At 39.6% G+C, this 23,601-nt stretch overlaps 1 protein-coding gene across 12 annotated transcripts in view; it reads right to left on the bottom strand.

Moving 5' to 3' along the window:
* Positions 1–23,601, bottom strand: part of KDM4C (lysine demethylase 4C) — a 351,443-nt gene that overhangs the window by 121,780 nt on the left and 206,062 nt on the right. For all 12 annotated transcript variants that reach the window (XR_016210339.1, XR_016210337.1, XR_016210340.1 and 9 more), the window contains 2 exons: positions 8,435–8,490; positions 5,889–5,997 (listed from right to left, as the gene is read on the bottom strand). Coding sequence is in view for 7 of the 12 variants with exons in the window: in XM_051858176.3 (XP_051714136.2) it covers positions 5,889–5,997; positions 8,435–8,490 (165 nt within the window). In the remaining 5 variants the exon portion in view is untranslated. The remainder of the gene's footprint in view (positions 1–5,888; positions 5,998–8,434; positions 8,491–23,601) is intronic.

Below are 23,601 nucleotides of genomic sequence, written 5' to 3'. Positions count from 1 at the left end.
ACACGCCTTCTTAGAAATAGGAAACCTGATTGTATTTCCCCCCTTCATTCAACTCTTCAGATGGAATACCACAGTGAAACCACTCTATTTTCAGAATTGATGTACCCTTCAAAACTATAATCTTTAGCTTTCAAGTTCACTATTATTTGCCTTCAGGTACACATTTTAAAGTGTATAAAGCCTTCTAAACAGAATAGTATGGGCTCAGCCAAATACTGAATGGCTTGTAGCTCAGACATCAGCACAGTGTAAATTTTTTTCAAACTAATGTTCTTCACTCAGAGAACACTGTGCCTGTGTTTAGTTTTGTCAAATGCAAATCAGAGGTCATCGAATACCCAGGGGCAATTTCAGCTATTCCAAAATTCATTTCTTCCTCTATTTGGTTTCAAAAATGTATTCACAAATCCAAAAATGTATTCACAAGTATAAAAAATCCTAAGAATATCTACAGAAATGGAAAGCAAAGACACTGTGCTACTTCTGTAGCTACTTGTGTAGCTACTGGATGCACTTGTGATCAATGAATGATGCCAGGTTTTGAATGGACTGGACTGACAGCAATCAAAATGGCATCAACTGTAATGAAACACATAAACCAATATTTAAACAATCATTTCAAATCTATTAAAAAAAACTAACTCCAAATAAGAATATTTAATGTTAGAGGTTGCTGTTAGGGCCTGGTAAAGCTTTCCAAGAATTCTTAACCCCAAAATCTAACTTGCTCTTTTATTTACCAAAATTCCATAGATTTTTAATTAACTTAATGTGCAAGAAGTGATCAATGAATGCTAGACATTTAGGGTAAGGATGGAACAAACACTAGAAGGGCATGCTTTCTTTACTGCTTTGGATGGATTCCTAAATGTCCTTCTCTTAAGTTTAATGATGAAGCTTAAAGATGTTTATAATAGTATTTCCTAAGCACATTTGCTTTCATATTTCTGTGTAATGACACTATCAAAATGTTTCTCCTCTTTGAAGTATTGTCTTCAATTCTTTTCCTGAACATTTTACATATAGTTTTGTCTACTGTAAGGAAAAAAATATTCTGACTTTATGGGTCCTTTATATCTCTCTTTTGTTTTATCTTAATCCTTGCAAAATTCTGTTCCTTTTCCAGAGATGCAATAATGGCTACAGCCAATCAGTCAGACTAGCAGAGAAAACAAGACAGTAGGAATGAAGACAAAGTAAAAATTCTGAATAAATTCTAAAGAATATATTCCTATGGAATAATTCGGTTCTTTTTGTACTCATGCACACCTATCACCTGTGACTTCAAACAACTTTGGCACTGGCTATCCCTGAGCACACTTTCCTGGGGAGGAGGACATCCTCCCAGCCTCCAACACACACACACACACACACACACACACACATCCTCCTCTCTCCTGGTCCTGCCAGGTGCCAATTCTCTGATGGTCTCTGGATAACCAATGAGGTGTTGCAGAACACATGAAGATGTTGCCAATGATATTATCTACTATTTTTTTGATATTAAAAATTTCTTGATACAGAAAAATCATTCAAGGCAAAGTAATTCATTCTAAATGGATAGGGAAGAAAAATACTAAGAAATCTAATCTGCAGTTAAGCAACAGTGGTGTTGGCGTTGTTGTGACATAGTGGGTAAAGCTGCTGCCTGCAATGCTGGCCATGGTGACCAGCTGCGGAATGAACTGGCAGATAGAAGATCTCTCTGTCTCTCCTTCTCTCTGTGTGACTCTGACTTTCAAATAAACAAATAAATCTTTAAGAAAAAAATAAGTATTGGGCCCAGCGCTGTGGCCAGCATACAATATGGGTCTGGTTCAAGTCCTGACTGCTCCACTTAATCAGCTGTCCGCTATGGACTGGGAAAGCAGCAGCAGATGGTCCAAGTCCATGGGCCGTTGAGTCTGTGTGGGAGACCCAGAAGAAGCTCCTGGCTCCTGGCTTCAGATTGGCACAGTTCTGGCCATAGGGGCCATTTGGGGAGTGAAAAAGTAGTATAAATCTTTATAAAGAAAGTATCAGAAAAATGCTTAAGTTGACATTAAAAAATGGCTCTCCTATTTATTTGAATCTGAACACTCTTAGCATTTACATAATCTTCAGTTTTTTTGCTCTACAACAGTTTGAGTCTCCTAAATAATCTGGTGCTTTAAGATAGCAACCTACAAGATTTTTTGTTTTAAACCTGGGGCAGCAATTACTTTAATAAACTCCAGAATAACTATACAAAAATGAAACATTGTTAAAGAAAAGGAAAAGAATAAACTTAATTGGATACAGCACAGAACCAAATGTACTTTTTTCATTAAAAATACCTTAATTTTAAAAAGTCAATAAATTGTTAGTAAAAAGTAGCCAACAGAAATGAAGGAAAATGGAATGTCTTTAAAGTAAATCTAGTCTGACCACTGTTTTCCATTTAACTAGATGAAGAGTAAAGGGCACACCTGATAGGCCAAGCAAGAAGTACATAAATTCCAGGATTCCACATTCTAGAAAGACTAATAGGGGCTGGTGCTGTGGTACCACAGGTTCAAGCCCTAGCCTGCAGTGCTGGCATCCCATATGGGTGCCAGTTTAAATCCTGACTGCTCCACTTACAATCCAGCTCCCTGTTAATGCGCCTGGGAAAACAGCAGAGGATGGCCCAAGTCCTTGGGCCCTTGAACCCATGTGGGAGACCTAGAAGCATCTGTCTCCTGGCTTCAGACTGGCTCAGCTCCAGCTGTTGCAGCCATTTGGGAGTGAACCAGTAGATGGAAGACCTCTCTTTCTCTTACTACCTCTCTCTGTAACACTGTCTCTCAAATAAATAAAATAAATATTTTAAAAAACCCAAAGACTAATAATGACCATCTTTTTTTAAGATGGAAGATATTCTTTTTTTTTTTTTTTTTTTTTTTTTTGACAGGCAGAGTGGACAGTGAGAGAGAGAGACAGAGAGAAACGTTTTCCTTTGCCGTTGGTTCACCCTCCAATGGCCGCCGCGGCCGGTGCGCTGCGGCTGGCGCACCGCACTGATCCGATGGCAGGAGCCAGGAGCCAGGTGCTTTTCCTGGTCTCCCATGGGGTGCAGGGCCCAAGCACCTGGGCCATCCTCCACTGCACTCCCTGGCCACAGCAGAGAGCTGGCCTGGAAGAGGGGCAACCGGGACAGAATCCGGCGCCCCGACCGGGACTAGAACCCGGTGTGCGGGCGCCGCTAGGCGGAGGATTAGCCTAGTGAGCCGCGGCGCCGGCCGGAAGATATTCTTTATACTTCTTGCACTTACCAGCTGTTACTACTGTTCTTGTTAATTGTAAAGAAAAATATGAACTTGCCCAAATGGAAAGGAACTCTCTTTATATGGCTAAATGAAAATACAAACTAAAAACATTGCCCTTTAGAAATTAGTATTTACGATGCCCTGCTGCCATCTCTTGGGCTATAGTGTCAGATAGACGCATATACACACACAGACACTCTCTCTCAAAATGTCTCCATCTCTCTCTCTCTCTCTCTCTCTCTCCACACACACACACACACACACACACACACACACGGTGTTGGCGTGGCTCTACGCATGAGAGAAGGGAGTAGGCAGTTTAAGAGCAAGTTACTGGGCCGGCGCCACGGCTCAATAGGCTAATCCTCCACCTAGCGGCGCCGGCACACCGGGTTCTAGTCCCGGTCAGGGCGCCGGATTCTTTCCCAGTTGCTCCTCTTCCAGGCCAGCTCTCTGCTGTGGCCAGGGGGTGCAGTGGAGGATGGCCGAGGTACTTGGGCCCTGCACCCCATGGGAGACCAGGAGAAGCACCTGGCTCCTTCCATCGGATCAGTGCGGTGCACCGGCCGCAGCGAGCCAGCCGTGGCGACCATTGGAGGGTGAACCAACGGCAAAAGGAAGACCTTTCTCTCTGTCTCTCTCTCTCTCTCACTATCCACTCTGCCTGTCAAAAAAAAAAAAAAAAAAAAAAAAAAAAAAGAAGCAGCAAGTTCCTGAGAAACTGGTACACGAGCACCACCTAGTGGGCTCTGGAGAAAGATTCGGCCTCATCCTACTACTTCAGAGAGAAGTCAGTTTTCATTCCCCAACTGACCACATGTTCCAAGAGAAAAACAATCAGCCAATAGGACAAGTATTGTATGGATGTTTCATGACTCTCCAAAGCAGCAGTCAACTATGACTCTAATCGCACACTTCCTGTGATGCACGTAGGTAATGCCTTGCATTACAGCAGCATCCGAAGATGTATGTGAATTCACTGCCATTACATTTAAAGGCACAAGTCAATTTGTCAGTGTCACCAAACCCCAGACACAATCAATTTAAGCTAGAAGAACAAATAATAAACAATGATATGTTGCTTTGTATTCGTTTCATTAATACTAATTCTGTGTCTACTATGTGCACAGATATACATATTTCAGAACTTTAATCTTTGTAAAATGATTAGTATTCAACTTGGTTCGAATTATATAATTAACAATTATAAGATAGCTAATATGTATATATTGTCAAACTTTTTATTAACATGCAAGATACTCAAAGCTGAAAGAATTATCTAGAATTACTTTTAAAAACATTTAAGAATTTTTTCTGTCTCCAACTCTTTCAACCAAGATATTCTCTAGCTAAAGGACAAAAATGAAAATTTTCTCTTCATACGTGGTTCTTCCCTATAAACTACTGGATTCTCAAATGAGGTTGAATTGCATCCCAGTCGATATTTGGCAACATTTATTTGAACAGAGATCCAGGAATTCTACAAGATACATGTCAGTATCTCAAAACAAGGAATTACCTACTTTACAAATCCAGCAGTGCCAAGGTTGAGAAATACTGATCTAGAGTATAAGATTGCCAGAGGACAGGAAGCATGTCTTATTAAAGATGATACTGTTTGGCAAGACAGGTCATGATTAGTGAAACATCCAATTCTAATTCCCAATACACGTGACTGGGAAAGTAGGGCGACGATCTTAGATCCCACTGTTCCAGAAAAAGATGAAACTGACACGTGGAGACACCCAGCATATACAGTAAAATAACTTGTCTGGACAGCAGTAACAAAACAAGCAACAGGAAGAGAATGAGGCTAGAAATGGATCTCCAGAGGGAAAAAACTTAGGTTAAAGATAACAAGAAGTAAAGAAATTCTAGAATATTAAGTCCACCTGTAAGACATGCTCCAGTATGTTAAGGTCATGCAGTGTAACCTCAGGGAACATTCTCACTACATTACATTACTTAATGTAAAGGCCAAAACTAATGACCTGTTGGCTAACAATTGAAGAGAACTATAAAGTTACTTCAGTGCTAAGGACATCAAAAGTCTATTTTTCAACAAAAAATACTCTTAACAAGGGAAATCAGTAGGAAGAATGTGATGAAAGTTTCTGAATGGGTCAGAAGATAATGCAACTCTGGCATATTAAGTGACTTGTATCTATTCTTGAGTGAGATACTCTCTTTGCAATCATAAAAACTTTATTACTCTATGAGACTCACTTTGGTGAAAAAATGACGAAATCAAGTTAGAGGCATTTTGCTGGATCAAGATCAACCAAAGAAAGGTAAAACTGAGTAAAATCACACAATTTTAAATAGAATTGGACAGCTCAAATCTCAACAGATGTTCTATAGTTTGAAAGTTCATATTCATCCTGGAAATGCAATAATATTTTCCCTCATTTCAAACAGAATTTGAGGAAGTTTTTATGTGGAATTACAATATAATAAGAACAGAATTTTAAGGATAAATAAGGGTAGTCTAAAAGAAGATAAGGGAATAATAATAAAATGAGGATAGGATAGAAATTCTTAGGAATGTGTGCATTAATAGAAAAATTCAGAACTTGAAATTAACACTAGTTTATGAGGTAAAAAATAAGCTTTGCCACTCACCAATTTTAACCTCTGTAATGGTATTCTGCCTACATCTATTTGTGTCCTTTCTGGGACATTAGTGAACCGAACTTCTGGGACTGCAACAGCACACATGACATGGGCCCACCTACAGGAAAGGAGACATTAAACATAAACAAGTGTTCCCTAAACTTACATACCTCCGAACTTCATCCTGGTGATGGCAGTTCTCACAGGTAGAAACTACACAGATGAGATAGAAAGCAAAAGCCTGCATCCATCATGAACAGATTCTGAATTTTAAACCTCCAGAACGACACCTGCATAGATTCGGCACCACATCTGCCCAACACTGTGACACAAAGAACTAGATGAAGACCAAAAACCCAATCCTACTATTGTACATATTTCTCTAAACTTGAAAGGTACTGAAGTATGAGTTTCCTATTTGTTGCAAAAATGTGATTTATATATTTCAGCTAATAAATAGCTAGCAAAATACTAGTATAATCAAAGGTATAAACCATGTATGGTGTACAATCTTTTTACATAACAAAAAATGTCACAAAGCAAGCTAGATTAAGCACTAGAAGTTTCCAAAAACAATTGGTTCTAATTAAATATTAAATCAAACTATTTCTGAAATTCTACTCTAATGAATGGAACCTCAGACAGGAGAAATGAATCTTGAGTTTGTTCCCCGGCTTCCTACTTAACATCTACTATCTCCTTCATATTCTGAATTACTTCAGAAAAATGGCAAAATCTCTATGAACACAATTAAATTGCCTGATAGATGCTATTCCCTCAAATAAATATAAAGACTCATAAGATTTGAAAAGATCGTGAAAGAAATATTATCAAATCCATCAGCCATTTTTAACCTAAAGACCCACACACCACCAGGTTCCATCTAGTCATTCAAGATCACAGGAAGAACAAGGATAAAATTAAACACTACTAGTGGGTTACCCTATAAACAAATACTGCTACTATAGGAAATACTTTTTGTTGTTGCTGTTCGAGCCCAAGGGTAGGAAGAAAACTTCCCATCTTCCGTCTTCCTAGGGACCATCTAAACCCGCTCATCGGCTGTACAGCTTGTACAACATCCAACTACTAGGGAAGAAGTTTTAGTACCGTGCCAATCATATCAACTTGGACTGAGAAAGATGATGACACAGTTTCTGAGACTAAGCTTTATCAATGTAGAAATGATAAAGGCCTTCACTCTTCCTTCTAAGCAACCAGACATATGTGCACATACACATAATTATGCTAACTCCAACAATACATTATATCAGGATTCCTAACTTGAATGCCCATGAGGCCAGACAGATATAAGCAAATACTGGTGTACTGGGAAATCATGGTTACCAAGGGACCGTTAGCCCCATGGAGTCTGGTCCTCATCTCAACTTGTTATCATTGCCTTAGAGAGCTATACATCCTTTTTTAAGGAAAGATAAAATACTAGATTTTTATGTCAAAATCTCTGGTTTTGGACTATAATTGAAATTTATAAGATGGTGTATATATCAAACATATCTTGGGGGATACATGTCCCTCTCAAGTGCCAGCTGGCAAACTGTGCCAGAACCATTTTCACATGTCTCTGAGATATTAAAGGACCCTTGAAATATGCTTTGGAATCATTTTTAGTATTAAAAACTTCTCTTGAAAATAAAATTCATGCAAAAATAGTCATAAAAACAAAATGCTTTCCTTTTTGGTCACTCTCTTTCAAGATTCTCTTCCTATTCCCAATCCGCCACTTGAAGTGTTAACGTAAGGGTGTTCTCCCTGTATTTTATGATTTAGTCCATAGGCATGCTCTCCTGTATTTGCTGGCATTAAATGTAAATGGTCTGGCTTTAATGTCATGATTTAATTTACTTGAAAATAACAATTTCACTGTTTTGAGAAATTTATTTTTAGTTTAATTGGATTCATCATATTAAACATGGGGATTCTAAGAGCACCTGGATGATATGAGCCATCTTCAATTTAAAAATTAAGATAGAGAGCCAGTGCTGTGGCATAGTAGGCTAAGCCTACGGACCTGAGGTGCCGGCATTCCATATGGGTGCCGGTTCGAGTCCCATCTGCTCCTTTTCTGATCCAGCTCTCTGCTATGACCTGGGGAAAAGAGTAGAAGATGGCACAAGAACTTGGGCCCCTGTTCCAGCATGGGAAACAGGGAAGAAGCTCCAAGCTTCAGATCAGCCAAGCTCCAGCTGTTGCGGCCACAGAGGGAGTGAACCAGTGGATGGAAGATCTTTCTCTGTCTCTCTCTCTAACTCTACCTCTCAAATAAATAAATAAAATTTTTAAAAAAATTAAGATAACCTATTCTTCAAGTTGTTAAACACATAGAGAAGAAACAAAGCATGGACACCCGCAACCAGCAAAAGTGAGACTATTATCAAAGGTGGTCTCTGACACACAGAATCCCAACACACAGAATCTCAACACCAAAAGTCTGGTACAATCCATACACTGAGAGGTAAATCAAACTGTCATCCAGAGGTTTTAGAAAGGAGAAAGCTTATAACAAAATTCAACACAATCAATGCATTACTTACTTATTGTTCATAGTCTGCTTAAGAGCACCCCCTCGCAAATTGCAAAGGCAGCATTCCTAGGAGAAAAGAAAATGCCACGGATTACCAGACCCACATAACAAAAGACATTAACATTCATCTAAGTATCTCAAAATATGCTGTTTTTATTTTAAAGTTATAACAATCAGGAATGACATGAAGGTAATTCAAGAATGGAAAGGAAGAGGATGGTGCTGTGGCATAGCAGGTAAAGCCTCCATCTGCTGCACCGGCACCACAGATAAGTGTTGGTTCGAGATTCACCTGATCCACTTCTAATCCAACTCCCTGCTAACGTGCCTGGGAAAGCAGTAGAAGATGACCTAAGTCCTGGGGCCCCTGTCCCACATGGGAGACCTGGAAGAAGCTCCAGATTCCTGGCTGTGGTCAGGACCAGCTTCAACTGTTGCAGCCATCTGGGCAGAGAACCAGCAGATGGACGATCTCTCTCTCTCTCTCTCTCTCTCTCTCTCTCTCTGTAAAGCAGCCTTTTAAATAAAAAGGAAGGAAGGGGGAAGGGAGGATGAAAAGGAAAATAAAAAGAAAGAATGGAAAGGAAAAAAGACACACAGAGAGGTAAGGGTATAGTCCTAAATGTTTTGGATTTATTTAGTTCCCAGAATGAAACTTCATAATCCTGAGATTTTCAATTGCTTTCATTGAAGGAAAGCTGGCTACACAGGAACCTTGGCAGCCTAGAGAGGTAGGTGCTAGAATTCTAGAGCAGAGACTATATATACCAATGGTTTCCATGTACTGTGGTAACTCATGCTTGGGTATAGAATTGCTATAGAATAGAGTTTGAGAGGCTTTGCTCAAACACACAAACATAAAGGACATTCAGTGAAATTCGGGCTTCATTCTTTCTGTGGAATAATGTTGTTGCAAAAATTGTTTTGCCCACACCAGGATATCTAGGCTGACAAAACGCTGCACGGAGGGGCCAGTGCTGTGTCGTAGCAGGTAAGGACTCTCATCTCATATGGGCGCCGGTTCAAGACCCAGCTGCTCCACTTCCAATCCAGCTCTCTGCTATGGCCTGGGAAAGCAGTAGAAGATGGCCCAAGTCCTTGGGACCTTGCACCCACATGGGAGACCCAGAAGAAGCTCCTGGTTCCTGACTTCGGATCAGCTCAACTCTGGCCGTTGCAGCCAATTGGGGAATGAACCAGCAGATGAAAGACCTTTCTCACTCACTCACTCACTCACTCTCTCTCTCTCTCTCTCTCTGCCTCTCCTTCTCTCATTATGTAACTTTCAAGTAAAAAAATAAATATTAAAAAAAAATACTACATGGAAGGGGCTAGCATTGTGGCGCAGTACATTAATCCATCTCTTGGGTCGCCCACATTCTGTATCAGAGTACTGGTTCAAATCCCACTGCTCTCCTTTCCAATACAATCATAGCTAATCCTGGGAAGGAATGGATAATGGCTCAAGTACTTAGGCCACTGCCACCAATGTGGGAGACCCAGATAGAGAGCCTCCTCCTAGCTTTGGGCTGATCCAGTTCTAGCCTGTGTTAAGGCATTTGGGGAGTGTACTAGCAGACATATCTGTCTCTCCCTTTCTCTCTGTAACTCTGTAAAAACATAAATCTTCTACAAAAACAAAAAAGAGCCATGTCTTCCACCACATAAGTTTATGTTTTTAGCAGCTTTTTTTCAATCTATGCTTTTTTAAAAAAAAATTTATTTATTTCTTTGAGAGGTAGAGTTACAGAAACAGAGAAGCTAACATGGAGAGAAAGGTCTTCCTCCGCTGGTTCACTCCCCAAATGTCAACAATATCCGGAGCTGGGTTGATCCAAAGCCAGGAGCCAGGAGCTTCTTCCAGGTCTCCTATACGGGTGCAGGGGGCCAAGGACTTAGGCAAACTTCTACAGGTTTCCCAGCCATAGCAAAGAGCCAGATCAGAAGAAGAGCAGCTGGGACACAAACTGGTTCCCATATGGGATACCAGCACTGCAGGTGGAGGGTTAGCCCACAACACCAGCCCCATTTTTACCTGTTTTATGGGTTGTAACTTGCAATACACTTCCTCACACCAAGGTCGCTGCTACAAATATAGACTTTCTTGGTTATTTCTCATTATGCTCTCATGAAAAAGTCCAGGAAAAGCAGACCCAGATAGCAGTGCTTTGCCTTCTGTTGACCTCGAATTTTTTTTATTAAATATTTATTAACTGCAAGCTTGTTCTCCCAAATTTCTGCATTAATATATTACTTAAAAAGGTATAGGTTATCTGTGGGTTTTTTTCCCCTCCTAACTGAATACATAAAATGGTCAGTATGCTGTGATCCAAGGTGATGTCTCTAATTTAATTTTTCACAGTCATGCCTCATATTACAAGGAATTAATCAAATTGACTTACTATTAATAATGAGGAGTTGAACTTCAGAGCTTTTCTGAGAACAACAAAAACAAATAGCAACAATCCCTCTATCTTTGTACCATTATTAAGTAATTAAAAAAAAAAAAAAAAAAGATAATGCGGCCCAGTGCTGTGGCACAGCGTGTTAATGCCCTGGCCGGAAGCACCGGCATCCTATATGGTTGCCGGTTTGAAACCTGGCTGCTCTACTTTCAATTCAGCTCTCTGTTCTGGACAGGGAAAGCAGTACAGGATGGCCCAGGTCCTTGGGCCCCTGCACATGTGTGGGAGACTCAGAAGAAGCTCCTGGCTCCGGGCTTTAGATCGGCGCAGCTCCGGCCGTTGCAGCCAACTGGGGAGTGAAGCATTGGATGGAAGACCTCTCTCTCTCTCTCTTGCTGCCTTTCCTCTCTGTGTAACTCTGACTTTCAAAGAAATAAATAATTAAATATTGAAAAAAAAAGCAATGCATGGAAATATTCAAATTTTCTATATCTAGAAAGTCTCTGAATGTCTGAAACATATTGGGGGAACTACTAAAAGCTCAGAGGAGCAAAAGGTGCCCACTGTATAGCCACTTGAATCCATTATAAACCCAGCTCAAGGAGCTAACAAATCAACACAAACTATTCTCTCTCCATACCATGAAACCATATTCTAGAAGGCTCCAGAACAATTGATTTTGATGAAGCAAATCAAGAAAGCAAAATTTCATGATCCAATTATTGTAAAGCAAAATTTTAGTAACTCATTTTATAAAAAGTTCTCAAAAGTATTTTTGTAGTAATTCCGTACATAGATGGGTGCAGTGGAAGATGGAGTGAGAGAGGGAGGGGGAACAAAAATGGAAACAAAACTCAAGGTCAAATTCCTTCACTCGATATATGATGTTAGTGTCAACACGGGAATGAAGCAGAGCACTATGGATTGTGCCAAGCTCAAACACTATTAGAAATAAATGCCTGCTTACTGAAGCTAGTATTAAGAAGGGGACAGTTTAAGAGAGTTAAACAGAATAAAGCAGCAGGGAGGCAGCTATAAAGAACCTGATTAGGATCATTAGTATAAACACATGTTCCAGAACACAATATGATGGGAAGAAAAATCTTTCTAAAATAGAATATGTAGACTGAAGATTTTAACAGAATTAAGAAGACCCCTCTCCCTGTGCAATTACATAATAAGTTATGCTAGGATAACCAGAGACCTCCACATCACAAAATTCGACAACTCCAAATCCTCTGTTCACCTGACCCCTTTGCAAGATTCAATACTGTTGATCCTTCCTGCAAAAATTTCTCCTTGTGATTTCCAATGCTCTTTTTCTCCTTAATGTCCTCCTCCGTGTCCAGTTAACTCTGAGCATCCTACGTAATGCTTCTCTCCACAAATGTTAGGATTTGTGCAATAGATACTATGACTTATCTCTCCACACATGCAAGCTGGACATCTGATCCAGCACCCAGACTCCAAGTACACTCCAAAGTCCAATTGCTCAAACATTTACTGAAAAGTCCAGCCAGGTCAACAGGCATCTAAAACACATATGCAATACTTAACTCACAGGCTGGTACTCTGCCATTGTTTCCTTATCAGTGACACCATCCATGGTATCTCTACTGAATATTTCTCTTCTCACCATAGATCCAATCAATTCTACTGACTCCACCTCGATCTATCCTGTTACACTCATCATCACTGCCATCATCTTGACTGACACCCCACACATCCTTAAAGAGACCCAACCAACTGTAATAGTCACCTTCAGCCACTCTGAGAAGCCTCACAAGGTCAAATTATTAAGGGCTTTGCCTTGGCCAACCACACTTTGTACTATTTTACATGCTTGACACCCCAGGGACTTCCAGTAAGGTTCCTTCTGCCCTAAAGACTTTAGAACCAGCCTTCTTCCATTCTTCATTCATTAACCTGAATACATTCTTGACATCTTAACCCAAATAGTACATCTACATACAAGGCTCCTCTGATAGCCAGATTCAGTTACTTCTTTCTGATAGAATCCCACTGGTACCTTATGCTAACACTAACCGTTTATTTAAAGCAACTTATTTTTACAAAAATCTATTGAATTCTATCAGCCGTCTTCATTAAACTGTGATCTCAATAAGTGCTACGACAACATGTGCCAAGTTAATCACACTTGCGCTATTATTCTATCTAATATATAGTAATCTTCAACATAATTTTGTTAAGTAATTAAGAAAATCTGGTAAACAGGGAAGAGTAAAAATCATGAAAATTACTAAATGATTCAAATATTACAAAGACTATATTCACACTATGCAGTTCTCTTAAGAAAGGATGGAATAAGCATTGGTGACTTGATATGATGTCATGAAACTATGAGTTGATGTGGAGTTATCTGTGACATGAAATCTTATTTCTCAGTAAAGAAGAAAAATACTTATACTCAGGTACATTCATAAATTATTTACATGAAATCATGGTTTCTGATTCTCTCAAGCTTGGAAAAGTGAGTAGAAAAGAATAATGCCATGTCAAGTCACATCATTTGTTAGATTCACTGTACTCACAGGGTCAAAACTACTTACTCTCGTAAAAACAACAAGATGCCAACTTGTCAAGTCATGCATTACTAAATGCCCATGTTCAAGGTTTAGAAGCAGGCAATGTTAAATACGATAATTCTTAACATTACGCACATTTCTTAAAGAGCACTTTGTTGAAATGGAAAAGTGTTGGTAACTCTAAAGTTAACAGGCTAGTAGTGTCCTGAAAAGTGGCCATCGTTTAAGAATCTGTACAATGCCTGATATATGTAAAAGCACTGTACCAAACACAGTTCTTATACCTGAATCATTCATCTTCAAACTATTTTAAGGAAAGAATTTAATGAGAAAGTAGACCAGACTGCTGTAGGACACTGATTCAATACACTATATGTATCAATAATAATCAAAAGAATAGACAGAAATATCATGTCAAAACATCCAAATACTTTGCCTCCGTTCTTCAACACAAACTTATTAGTAACTAATATTTCAGGTCACAGATGACGAAACTATGATACAGGAAACAAAGTAACTTCCCTAAGAAGATACAATCCACAGGTCATCAAACCTTTTCTGTAAATAGCAGATATTTGCCAACTTAGACTTTGCACAACTAAGGAGTCATTCCTACTATTCAACTCTGCCTTTGTATGACAACACCTAAATGAATAAGCAAGGCTGTGTCCCAACAACATCAGTTATTTCCAAAAATAGGGAATGTGCTGGGTTTGGCCTATGGGTTGAAATTTTCCATCATCTGACACAAACTGTAAAAGAAACAATTGATATTCAATCTCAGGACTCCCTAATCTAAAAGCCCAAGCTCCTTTTCTTTAGTACTATCTGCCTAAAGCATAAAGCAAGGCATAGGTATCAAAGTAGAGTGCCAAAATAAAAAAGAAATGCTGCACTGTGAAGCTCACAAGTGAAAAGGAGAAAGATCTTCAAGAACTCAATCAAACCATGGAGCAGATATAAAAGGGCATCAAGCAAGAGTTCCCATTTCTTCACTTCCACGGATAATCAACAATTGCTTTTTAAAACGTAATTCCTCAAAAGAACCCACAGCATTAAAAATTTTTTTACAAGGACCAGCATGGTGGTGCAGCAGATTTAGCCACTCACTGCCTACGAAGGATGCATCCCACATGAGTACTGGCTTAACTCTCAGCTGCTCCACTTCCTATCCAGTTCCCTGCAAATATGGCTGGGAAAGCAGTGGATGATGTCCAAGTGCCTGAGTCCCTACTCTCCAAGTAGGAGATCCTGATGGAGTTATAGGCTCCTAGCTTTGGCCTGGTCATTGCAGCCATATGCAGAGGTAACCAGTAGATGGAAGATCAACGCATCTCAGATCTCTCTCTGTAATGCTGCCTTTCAAAAAATTAATAACATTTTAAAAGGTATATTTATTTATTTGAAAGTCAGAGTAACAAACAGAGAGAAGAAGAGGCACAGAGAGCACTCCCCAACTGGCCCAACAGTCAGAGCCATGCCAATTTGAAGTGAGGAGCCAGGAGCTTTCTACGGGTCTTCCCACGTGGGTGTAGGGGCCATCTTGTACTGCTTTCTTGGCCACAGCAGAGAGCTGGATCAGAAGTGGACAGCGGGGACTTGAACCAGTGCCCATATGGGATACTGGCACTCCAAGCGGCATCTTTACCCACTACGCCACGGTGCTGGCCCCCAAATTAATAATTTTTTAAAAAATTACATTACAAAACTGCATATAACAATGTTTCAATTGTTTTGTTGATCTAGCTAATATTAGATCATTAAAGTTACCCCCACTTTACCATCGAAATAATGGTAATACCATTTCCAACAGCATTTTAGATATGCTAACCTAAGGTATCACATTAAACTGAGAACACTGAAATTGGAGAGCCAAGTCCTACCACAGAGGACAGGGTTCATATCACAATTCTGCCATTTCTAGAGGTATGACATTGTCAAACTGCATCAAGATCTGTACCTTAGAAATCTGACTTGTAAAAGGGAAAATAACCTCATTTTCATTGGCACACACTAAATATGAAGAATCTTCAAAAATGTTTGTGGAAAATTCATATTCTAAAAAACCAATGCAAGAATCTGAAAAACTACTTGCACCAAAATAAACTTATCTTTTAATTCTATTTTCCATTAAACGTTTTGATGTATGCTCAGAAAATAGGAACATTGATTGGATGTGGAAAAAGTTAAATGTGGTTCAAGATAACTAAGAAAACAAACGTATAAATTATATGTGCTATCTAACCAGAAACAGTGAAGCAAATCGGTAATAGAATATTACCTACAAAATACTGAAAGCAGGAGCCAGAGCTGTGGCCCAACAGGTTAACGCCCTGCCTGAAGCGCTGACATCCCACATGGGCAGTGGTTTGAGACCTGACTGCTCCACTTCCAATCCAGCTCTCTGCTGTGTCCTGGGAAAGCAGTAGAGGATGGCCCAAGTCCTTGGGCCCCTGCACCTGTGTGGGAGACCTGAAAAAAGCTCCTGGCTCCTGGCTCCTGGCTTTGGATCAGCTCAACTCCGGCCATTGCAGCCATCTAGGGAGTGGCTCCTCTTTCAGTCTAGCTCTCTGCTGTGGCCCAGGAGGGCAGTGGAAGATGGCCCAAATACTTGGGTCCCTGCACCCACATGGGAGACCAGTAGGAGGCACCTGGCTCCTGGCTTCGGATCGGCACAGCGCCGGCCGTAGTAGCCATTTGGGGAATGAACCAAAGGAAGGAAGACCTTTCTCTGTCTCTCGCTCACTGTCTATAACTCTACCTGTCAAATAAATAAATAAATAAATAAAAATTTTAATTGTAATATCTAAGATTTTAAAATAATAAAGGTTGAAATTTAAAATAGGCATAGCAAATTCATAAACACAAATACTGAGAATTATGAAATCTAGTAATATGGGGAAATGCTAAGGCATGTTAAATAAATTGCAATACCATTTATATCTCCCAAGAATAGCAAGCTATAACTCTAGGTTATGTGTAAAGACCTAAAAGACCAGTTGAAAAAATATTATCGGTACTTTTCCATTAAAAATGATTTAAAAATTTGATAGAATTGGAAATGGGAGAAAGACCTAATAATATTTAGTACTTTACATTAATAAAATGAAAATACACAAGAAATGAAATTGTTTTACATTAAATATCTGCTATTTAAAATTAAATGACATAAGTTTTCTCTGTTTTGTGGTAACTAATAGAATACCAGAAATATAATGAATAGGAGTGAAATGGACATTTTGAGATTCAATGATTGTTTACAGCCCTTATCTCTACTGTTGAGGAGCAGTGTTTTTTTCTTCTATTTGTTGAACTCTCTACTTAGGATAGGGTTAACCTTGTGAGTATAAAGTAAACTGAAATTAGATCATTGTAAAAATTAAGAGAGGAAGGAGAAGGAAGGATGGGAGCATAAGTGGGAGGGAGGGCAGGGTGGGAAAATTTGAAGTAACTATGAGTGTTTATTTCACTTGTTTTTATATTTTTACATAAATGGGAAAAAAAGTTTAAGGACATATTGGTGTGTTTGAAAGGCAAAAGAGAGAGAGAGAGAGAGAGAGAGAGAGAGAGACCTTCCACCCACTGATTCACTCCACAAATGGCCATGACACCAACGCCATAGGTTTTGTACATGGGGGGCAAGGGCCCAAATACGTGGACTTTCTTCCACGATGTTTGCAGAGAGCTGACTGGGAAGCACAAAAGCCAGGACTCAGATCAGCACTCTGATAGGGAATCCTGGCATTACAAATGGTGGCTTAAATTAATGGACCACAACACTAGCACCTTAAAAGAAAATTTTAACAGGCACACATCATCTCATCTAGAGTGTTTCAGAGAACTGAAATTTCTTGCCAATCTAACCTGTGAGATACTGAAATTGTTCAGCCCTACAGAACAAAATAAGCAAGTAAAATTAAACAGTCTGTGCACATTGCCAGCCTTCTTTTATCTTATGTTTAATGAGCATGCTTTTTCCAGGAACAATAACATCCAGGATAAAATGACTCACTATTATAAAGATTTAGATACATTGCAAGTCAACCAATGTACCCTAAAACAAAACAAAAAATACACTAAAATGCCTGTAAAAACGTGATTACTCTATAAGGCAGCTGTTATTTCTATCTCTGAGGAACAGCATTAAAAAAAAAAAGCCATTCTGTTACATATTTTTCCCTCAGGGTAGCTAAAAGCTGAATGAAAAAATAAGAAATCAGATCATATTCTAAATATTTCAGTTTTCCCACTTAGGACCCTTTCCCACACCTAAAAAATTCCCCCAATAACATTGCCAATATTTTTAAATTTTGATTTATAAAAAATTACCACTGAGATGAACAGCTCATATCCCAATTTACAACATGGAATGATTCCTTTATGGCTGAGTTATTAAACCAAGAAAAAGAGTGCTTATAATCAGAATGCTGACACAACATTAGCGACAGTGAGGGGCACAGTTATAATGCAGCTATCTCAGTTGTTCATTATTCGTAGTATAAGGAAATCATGTTCCAATAGCTCTTTACAAAACATCAGTTAAACAAATGCCAATACAAACATCCTCAAGCTGCCTCGTAAGAAGCTCTCATTTTAGCTGACACATCCACACGTGCCACTAAAGCCAATTTTCAGTGTTAGAGAAAAACTATGAGATTGAAGTACTCCTACACACATGCCCTCATTAATCTGGCAGGTTCATAACAGGAATGCGAAACTGTAAGAGGGTTGTCTGAGCTGAGAAAACAAAGAGTAATTAATCACATTAAAAGAAAACTAGTGTTCATCACAAAAAATTGTAAGAGCCACTTCTGGATGGGTGACTCCGTTATCAGGGATGGAGAGAGAATGCAATCTCACTAAAGGGCAAGGCAGGCACGAATTCTGAAGGATCAGGAAACTGAACGACAAGTATTAAATGTAATGCCCTTCAAATGAAATTCCACAATCTCCAATGAGTCTTATACTAAACAAGAGAGTTCTCTTAGATGTCCACATCTATTTGTATTATGTATGTATAAGGTAACATCCAAGAAATAGTGATGAGTCAGCATAATGCACTCTAGACACCTTGGAACAGCAGCGAATGACACACAATCTACCTTTAGTAAACTTACACTGGGGCAGATCGGGAGTTTCTAAGTGAGTGATTATGTACATGTGAAGAGGTGTTACATGCTAATAGAATAGGCCATACATTTATCTAAAGAGAGGTGATGCAGGCGGATTTTGGCCTTTTCTAACAGAAAAGGTGTTCAATGAGAAAAAGCTTATGATGGGACCGATGCTGTGGCGTAGTGGCATTCCATATGGGCGCCAGTTCGAGTCGTGGCTGTGCCACTTCCAATCGAGCTCTCTGCTATAGCTTGGGAAAGCAGTAGAGGAAGCAAGTTCTTGGACCCCTGCGGCCACGTGGGAGACCAGGAAGATGATCCTGGCTCCTGCCTTTGGATCAGAGTAGTTCCAGCTGTTGCGGCCAATGGGGAAGTGAACCAGCAGATGGAAGACACCTCTCTCTCTCTCTCTCTCTCGCTCTCGCTCTCTCTCTTTCCCTCTCTCCTTCTATCTCTGTGTAACCCTGATTTAAAAAAAATAAATCTTAAAAAAGAAAAAGAAACAACATAGGATGGAGTTTCACAGACCATGGAAAAAGATGATGGCTTTACTCTGAGATGGGAAGCTACTCTACGATTTGATGAGGGCAAGGACATCATCTAACTCACATTTTAAATGGATCACCTTACCTGATATTTGATGGCAGACTATAAGAGGTACAGGGGTACAAGTGGGAAGTTATCTAATTATAGTCACAGTCCAAGAAAAAGGTAATGAGTAAATCCCATCTGACTAATATCCAGCTAAAGTGGTAACAATTGAACGAGATTCTAGATTCACTTGGAACATACAGAAGAAAGCATGCACGTTCAGATCGATAAGAGGTATGACAAAAAGAAAAACACAAAATCTAAATTAAAAACTTTAGGAGGCCTGAGTTTCCATTCACTAGAAATGAGAAGGTCTAAAGGAAAACTGGAACTGAGTTTCGGACAGGCTGGTTTGAGATGATTGTTGGAAAAGCAACAAGAAAATGACTTTATAGGACTACAGACTGGGAAGGTTGACTTGCACATACAAATATATACAATACCAATGAGTAGATGCTATGTGAACCCATCAAAACATTGAAACTGGATGAGATCTTGACACAGGGTAGTATAGAGAAGAGACACATATTTGGAACTCTGTGGGAACTGTAACATTATCAGCTTGGGGAAATGAAGAGGACCTCACGGAGTACAATAAGAAAAAATGGATGGTAGGTGGTACAGAGGAAACAACAGAATGCTGGAATATGTGAATATAGTGCCTCAAGCAGGAGGAAGTGATCAACTGATGGTGCTGATGAAACAGAGGTTTCCAAGGAATGTGGGCAAAACCTATAATTGGAAAGAGTTAGAAGTCCAAAAATTGGAATGGCGCTGTGGCATAGCGGGTAAAGCCACTATTTGCAGTGCCGACATCGCATATGGACAGCAGCTTGAGTCCTGGCTACTCCACTTCTGATTCAGCACTCTGTTAATGGCCTGAGAAAGCAGTAAGAAGATGGCCCAAGACATTAGGCTCCTGCACCCATGTGAGAGACCTGGAAGACACTCCTGGAACCTGGCTCCTGGCTTCAGATCAGCCTAGCTCCGACGGTTGTGGCAATCTGCGGAGTGAACCAACAGATGGAAGACCCATCTCTCTCTGCTTCTGCCTATCTGTAACTCTACCTTTCAAATAGATAAATAAATCTTTTAAACAAAAAAAGAATTAACAAAATTCTCTAGGAAAGAGTGTAGAAAGTAGAAGTTTAGACAAAGTGAGAAATCCTGAAGTGAGAGATGAAACTTAAAATGCAATATACCTAGTAGAATGTTACATTTAAAATGAAAACTAATGACCTCTTCAGAAGGCTGTCTACTGAGTTCTGTATTTACTTCCTAATATGCTAACAACAACTATCTCTGAAAACAACAGAAATTCATGTAATTCAGGCCCAAACTGGGGGAAACCAAGATACAGTCAAGGTGTCAGAAGAGCTTATTTCTTGCATATAGCCCTGGAAAAGAATCTCTTTCCAGGTCCTCTCTAGCTTTTAGAAGCCAGACACATGCCCCAGTTTTTGGTCCTTTTCTTTCATCTTCGAGGCCAGCAAAGGAAGTACTTCTTACATACATATTTCATTCTAACCTCATCCACCTACCTTTTCCAAATATAAGGACTTTGTTACTGCACTGGATACACTCAGACCATCCAGCATAATTTCCCAATTATAAGGTCAGCAGATGAATAATTTTTCTTTTTTAATACTTATTTATGTATTTGAAAGGCACACAGAATTAAATGAAGAGATGCAAAGATTGTCTATCTACTAGTTCATTCCCCAGATGGCAGCAACGGCAGAGGCTGGGCCAGGAAGAAATTAGGAGCCTGGAACTCTATGTGTGTCTCCAATATGGGTGGCAGGGGCCCAGGCAATTGGGCATCTTCTGCTACTTTCCCAGGAATATTAGCAGGGAACTAGATTGGAACTGGTGCCCGTATGGGATGCTGTCATTGCAGGAGGTGGCTGACTCCTCGGCACAACAACACACACATACCGTAATTCCCTTTTCCGTGCAACAAAATATTGTCAGACATGGTCCAGAATTAAGTATGTGGAATATGTTTGGTGTGAAAGGGGTGCACTATTATGAGTACTTCCAGAAACTCTGGCCAAAAAAAAAGTACAAAATGCCAAATCAAGTAACCACTGAGCTCCCATTTTGGGCTGAGATGTGTTTCTCATCTCATATGCATGGTTTTAGTACAAATACACAAGTTAAGTATTGGTACTTACTGACATTAAACAAAAGAAGTTAATGAGGCAGGCATTTGAGACAGCAACTTAGCTACAACTTGGTAAACCTACGTCCCATATAAGTGTCTAAGTCCAAGTCCCAGGTCTTCTTCCAATTCCAGTTTCCTGCTAATATACACTCTGAGAGGCAGCAGATTAAAGGCTGAAGTACTTGGGTCTCTGACAGCCATGCGTGAGACCTGACTGAAATCCATGCTGCTGGCTTCAGTTCCAAGTATGGCAGGAATTTTCGGAGTATATGAGAGCATGGACAATCTCTCTCATCTTTCTCCTCTACTCGAAAACAAAAATATTTTTAAAAAACATTCTAATGAATGAGCTAAAACACTAAGTAGTTTACAGAGCAGTTGTTGTGGTACAGAGGATTAAGCCAAAGCTTAGGATGTCTCTATTCCATATCAGTATATCCACTCAAGCTCTGACTACTTCACTTCCAATCTAGCTGCCGACTAATGTCCTGAGAAGCAGCAGATGATGGCTCAAATATTTGAGTCCCTGACACCCATGTAGGAAAACAAGATAGAGTTCCTGGATACTAGCTTCAGCCTGGCCCAGTCCTGGTTGTTATAGCCATTTGTAGAGTGAACTAGTTGATGGAAGATCTCTTTCTCTCACCCCTCACCCAGCCTCTTGCCTTTGTATGGGTGTGTATGTGTTACTCTGCCTTTCAAATAAATGAATCCTCTTTAATTAAAGGAGGGGCTGGCGCTGTGGCAAAGTGAGTAAAATTGTTGCCTACAGTGCTTATTAGTGCCCATCCCATATGGGCGCCGGTTAATGTCAGGGCTGCTTTCCACTTCTGATCCAGCTCTCTGCTAAGGCCTGAGAAAACAGTGGAAGATGGTCCAAATCTTTGGGCCCCTGCAGCCATATGGGAGACCCAGAAGAGTCTACTGGCTCCTGGCTTCAGTTGGACCAAGCTCCAGCCATTGCAGCCATTTGGGGAGTCAACCAGCAGATGGAGACCTCTCTCTCTCCTCTCCTCTCCTTCCCTTCTCCTCTGCTCCCCTCCCCTTCTTTCTGTTTTTGCCTCTCTCTAATTCTACCTTTCAAATAAATACATAAATTTTTTATAAAAAAAAGGTCTAAGAAGTTCACAAAATCTTATATTCATATATTTACACACAAAAGAACTTTCAGTGACTCACGTAAGCCTAAACATCATTAATAATTCTCAGGAAAAATTATAAGTGAAACAGTCTTCTATTCTTATAGATGAAATCTCTAGAACTTTACAAAATACAAACTGAATTTTCATTCTATTTTCATCAGCATACATTATACTTCTTCATGTTTTACAATACTGACAAAGTAAACTCAGTACCATTTAACTATTTAAATATCATCAAACATTTGTTTCACAGAGAACTAATGCAGGGAAAAACATACTGTTTATTTCAAAACACATTTCTTCGACAGATTTCTTCCTAATATTATAGCTCATAGCAGTATGAAAGTCTGCAGAGTACCCATTCTGTAGCTGTATAACAAGCCAGGAACAGGCTAGGTAACAAGAAATAGCATGTAAATAATTTAAGAGTAGTCAGACTTAATCTACATAGGACTTATGATTAATTACATAATAGTATTTCCAGGAACCTGAGCAAAGCACTTCAAGTTGAACATACTTACAACTTTGTCAAAATTGTGTAACATATGACTTACAAATAAAAACTCAGCTGGCTTATTCTTTCTTCTCAGCGTGACCACTGACAACAGCATAGTACACGATTTTTTCATCCTCCCACTGGATTAATTTTTGAAATTTATGAGAAATGCCTGTACTACAGTTTTCCCCCTATGCTCTTCCTAGGAATCTCTGCTCATTGTGCCTTGCGCCCTGTGACCTCCAGGCATGCACATCCTGGGATGTAGTACAGCACGTTAGGCTCCCCATAATGTCTCTCATTACTCTTCCTGACTTTGCTTGTGCTCTCTGGTTGAAGCACTGAAGATTAATGAGGCATTTGTTTTCAATCAAGAAGCTATTTATGAATACAGTTAAACTTACAGTAAGCTATGTGGACTCTTCTCCATTACAAAAGGGAGAGAGACAGGACTGTGTTTATTGCGCAAATGAGAGAGGAAAGAAAAGAGAAAAATGGTTTGTGACTTTTAAGCCTGTAAGAAGCACCCTAACAGAAAGGCTTCCACATCTTAGCTATGATGTCAACATAATTGACAGCCAAAAATGTGTTGTTCTATGTGGTTAAAGAAACACAATTAATACCAGCATGGTGTCTGTGCACCAAGGTTTAATACATTTGTTCAGAATAATTTGACTACAGGGAAAGTAAGACATAAGTCTGAGTGCAAGAGCACT

This window comes from Oryctolagus cuniculus, chromosome 1 (assembly GCF_051225735.1).
Source record: "Oryctolagus cuniculus isolate XC-2025 breed Fujian yellow rabbit chromosome 1, ASM5122573v1, whole genome shotgun sequence".
Lineage (NCBI taxonomy): Eukaryota > Metazoa > Chordata > Mammalia > Lagomorpha > Leporidae > Oryctolagus > Oryctolagus cuniculus.
The sequence above is the reverse complement of the archived record's forward strand: the minus strand, read 5'-3'. Positions and strand labels throughout refer to the sequence as shown.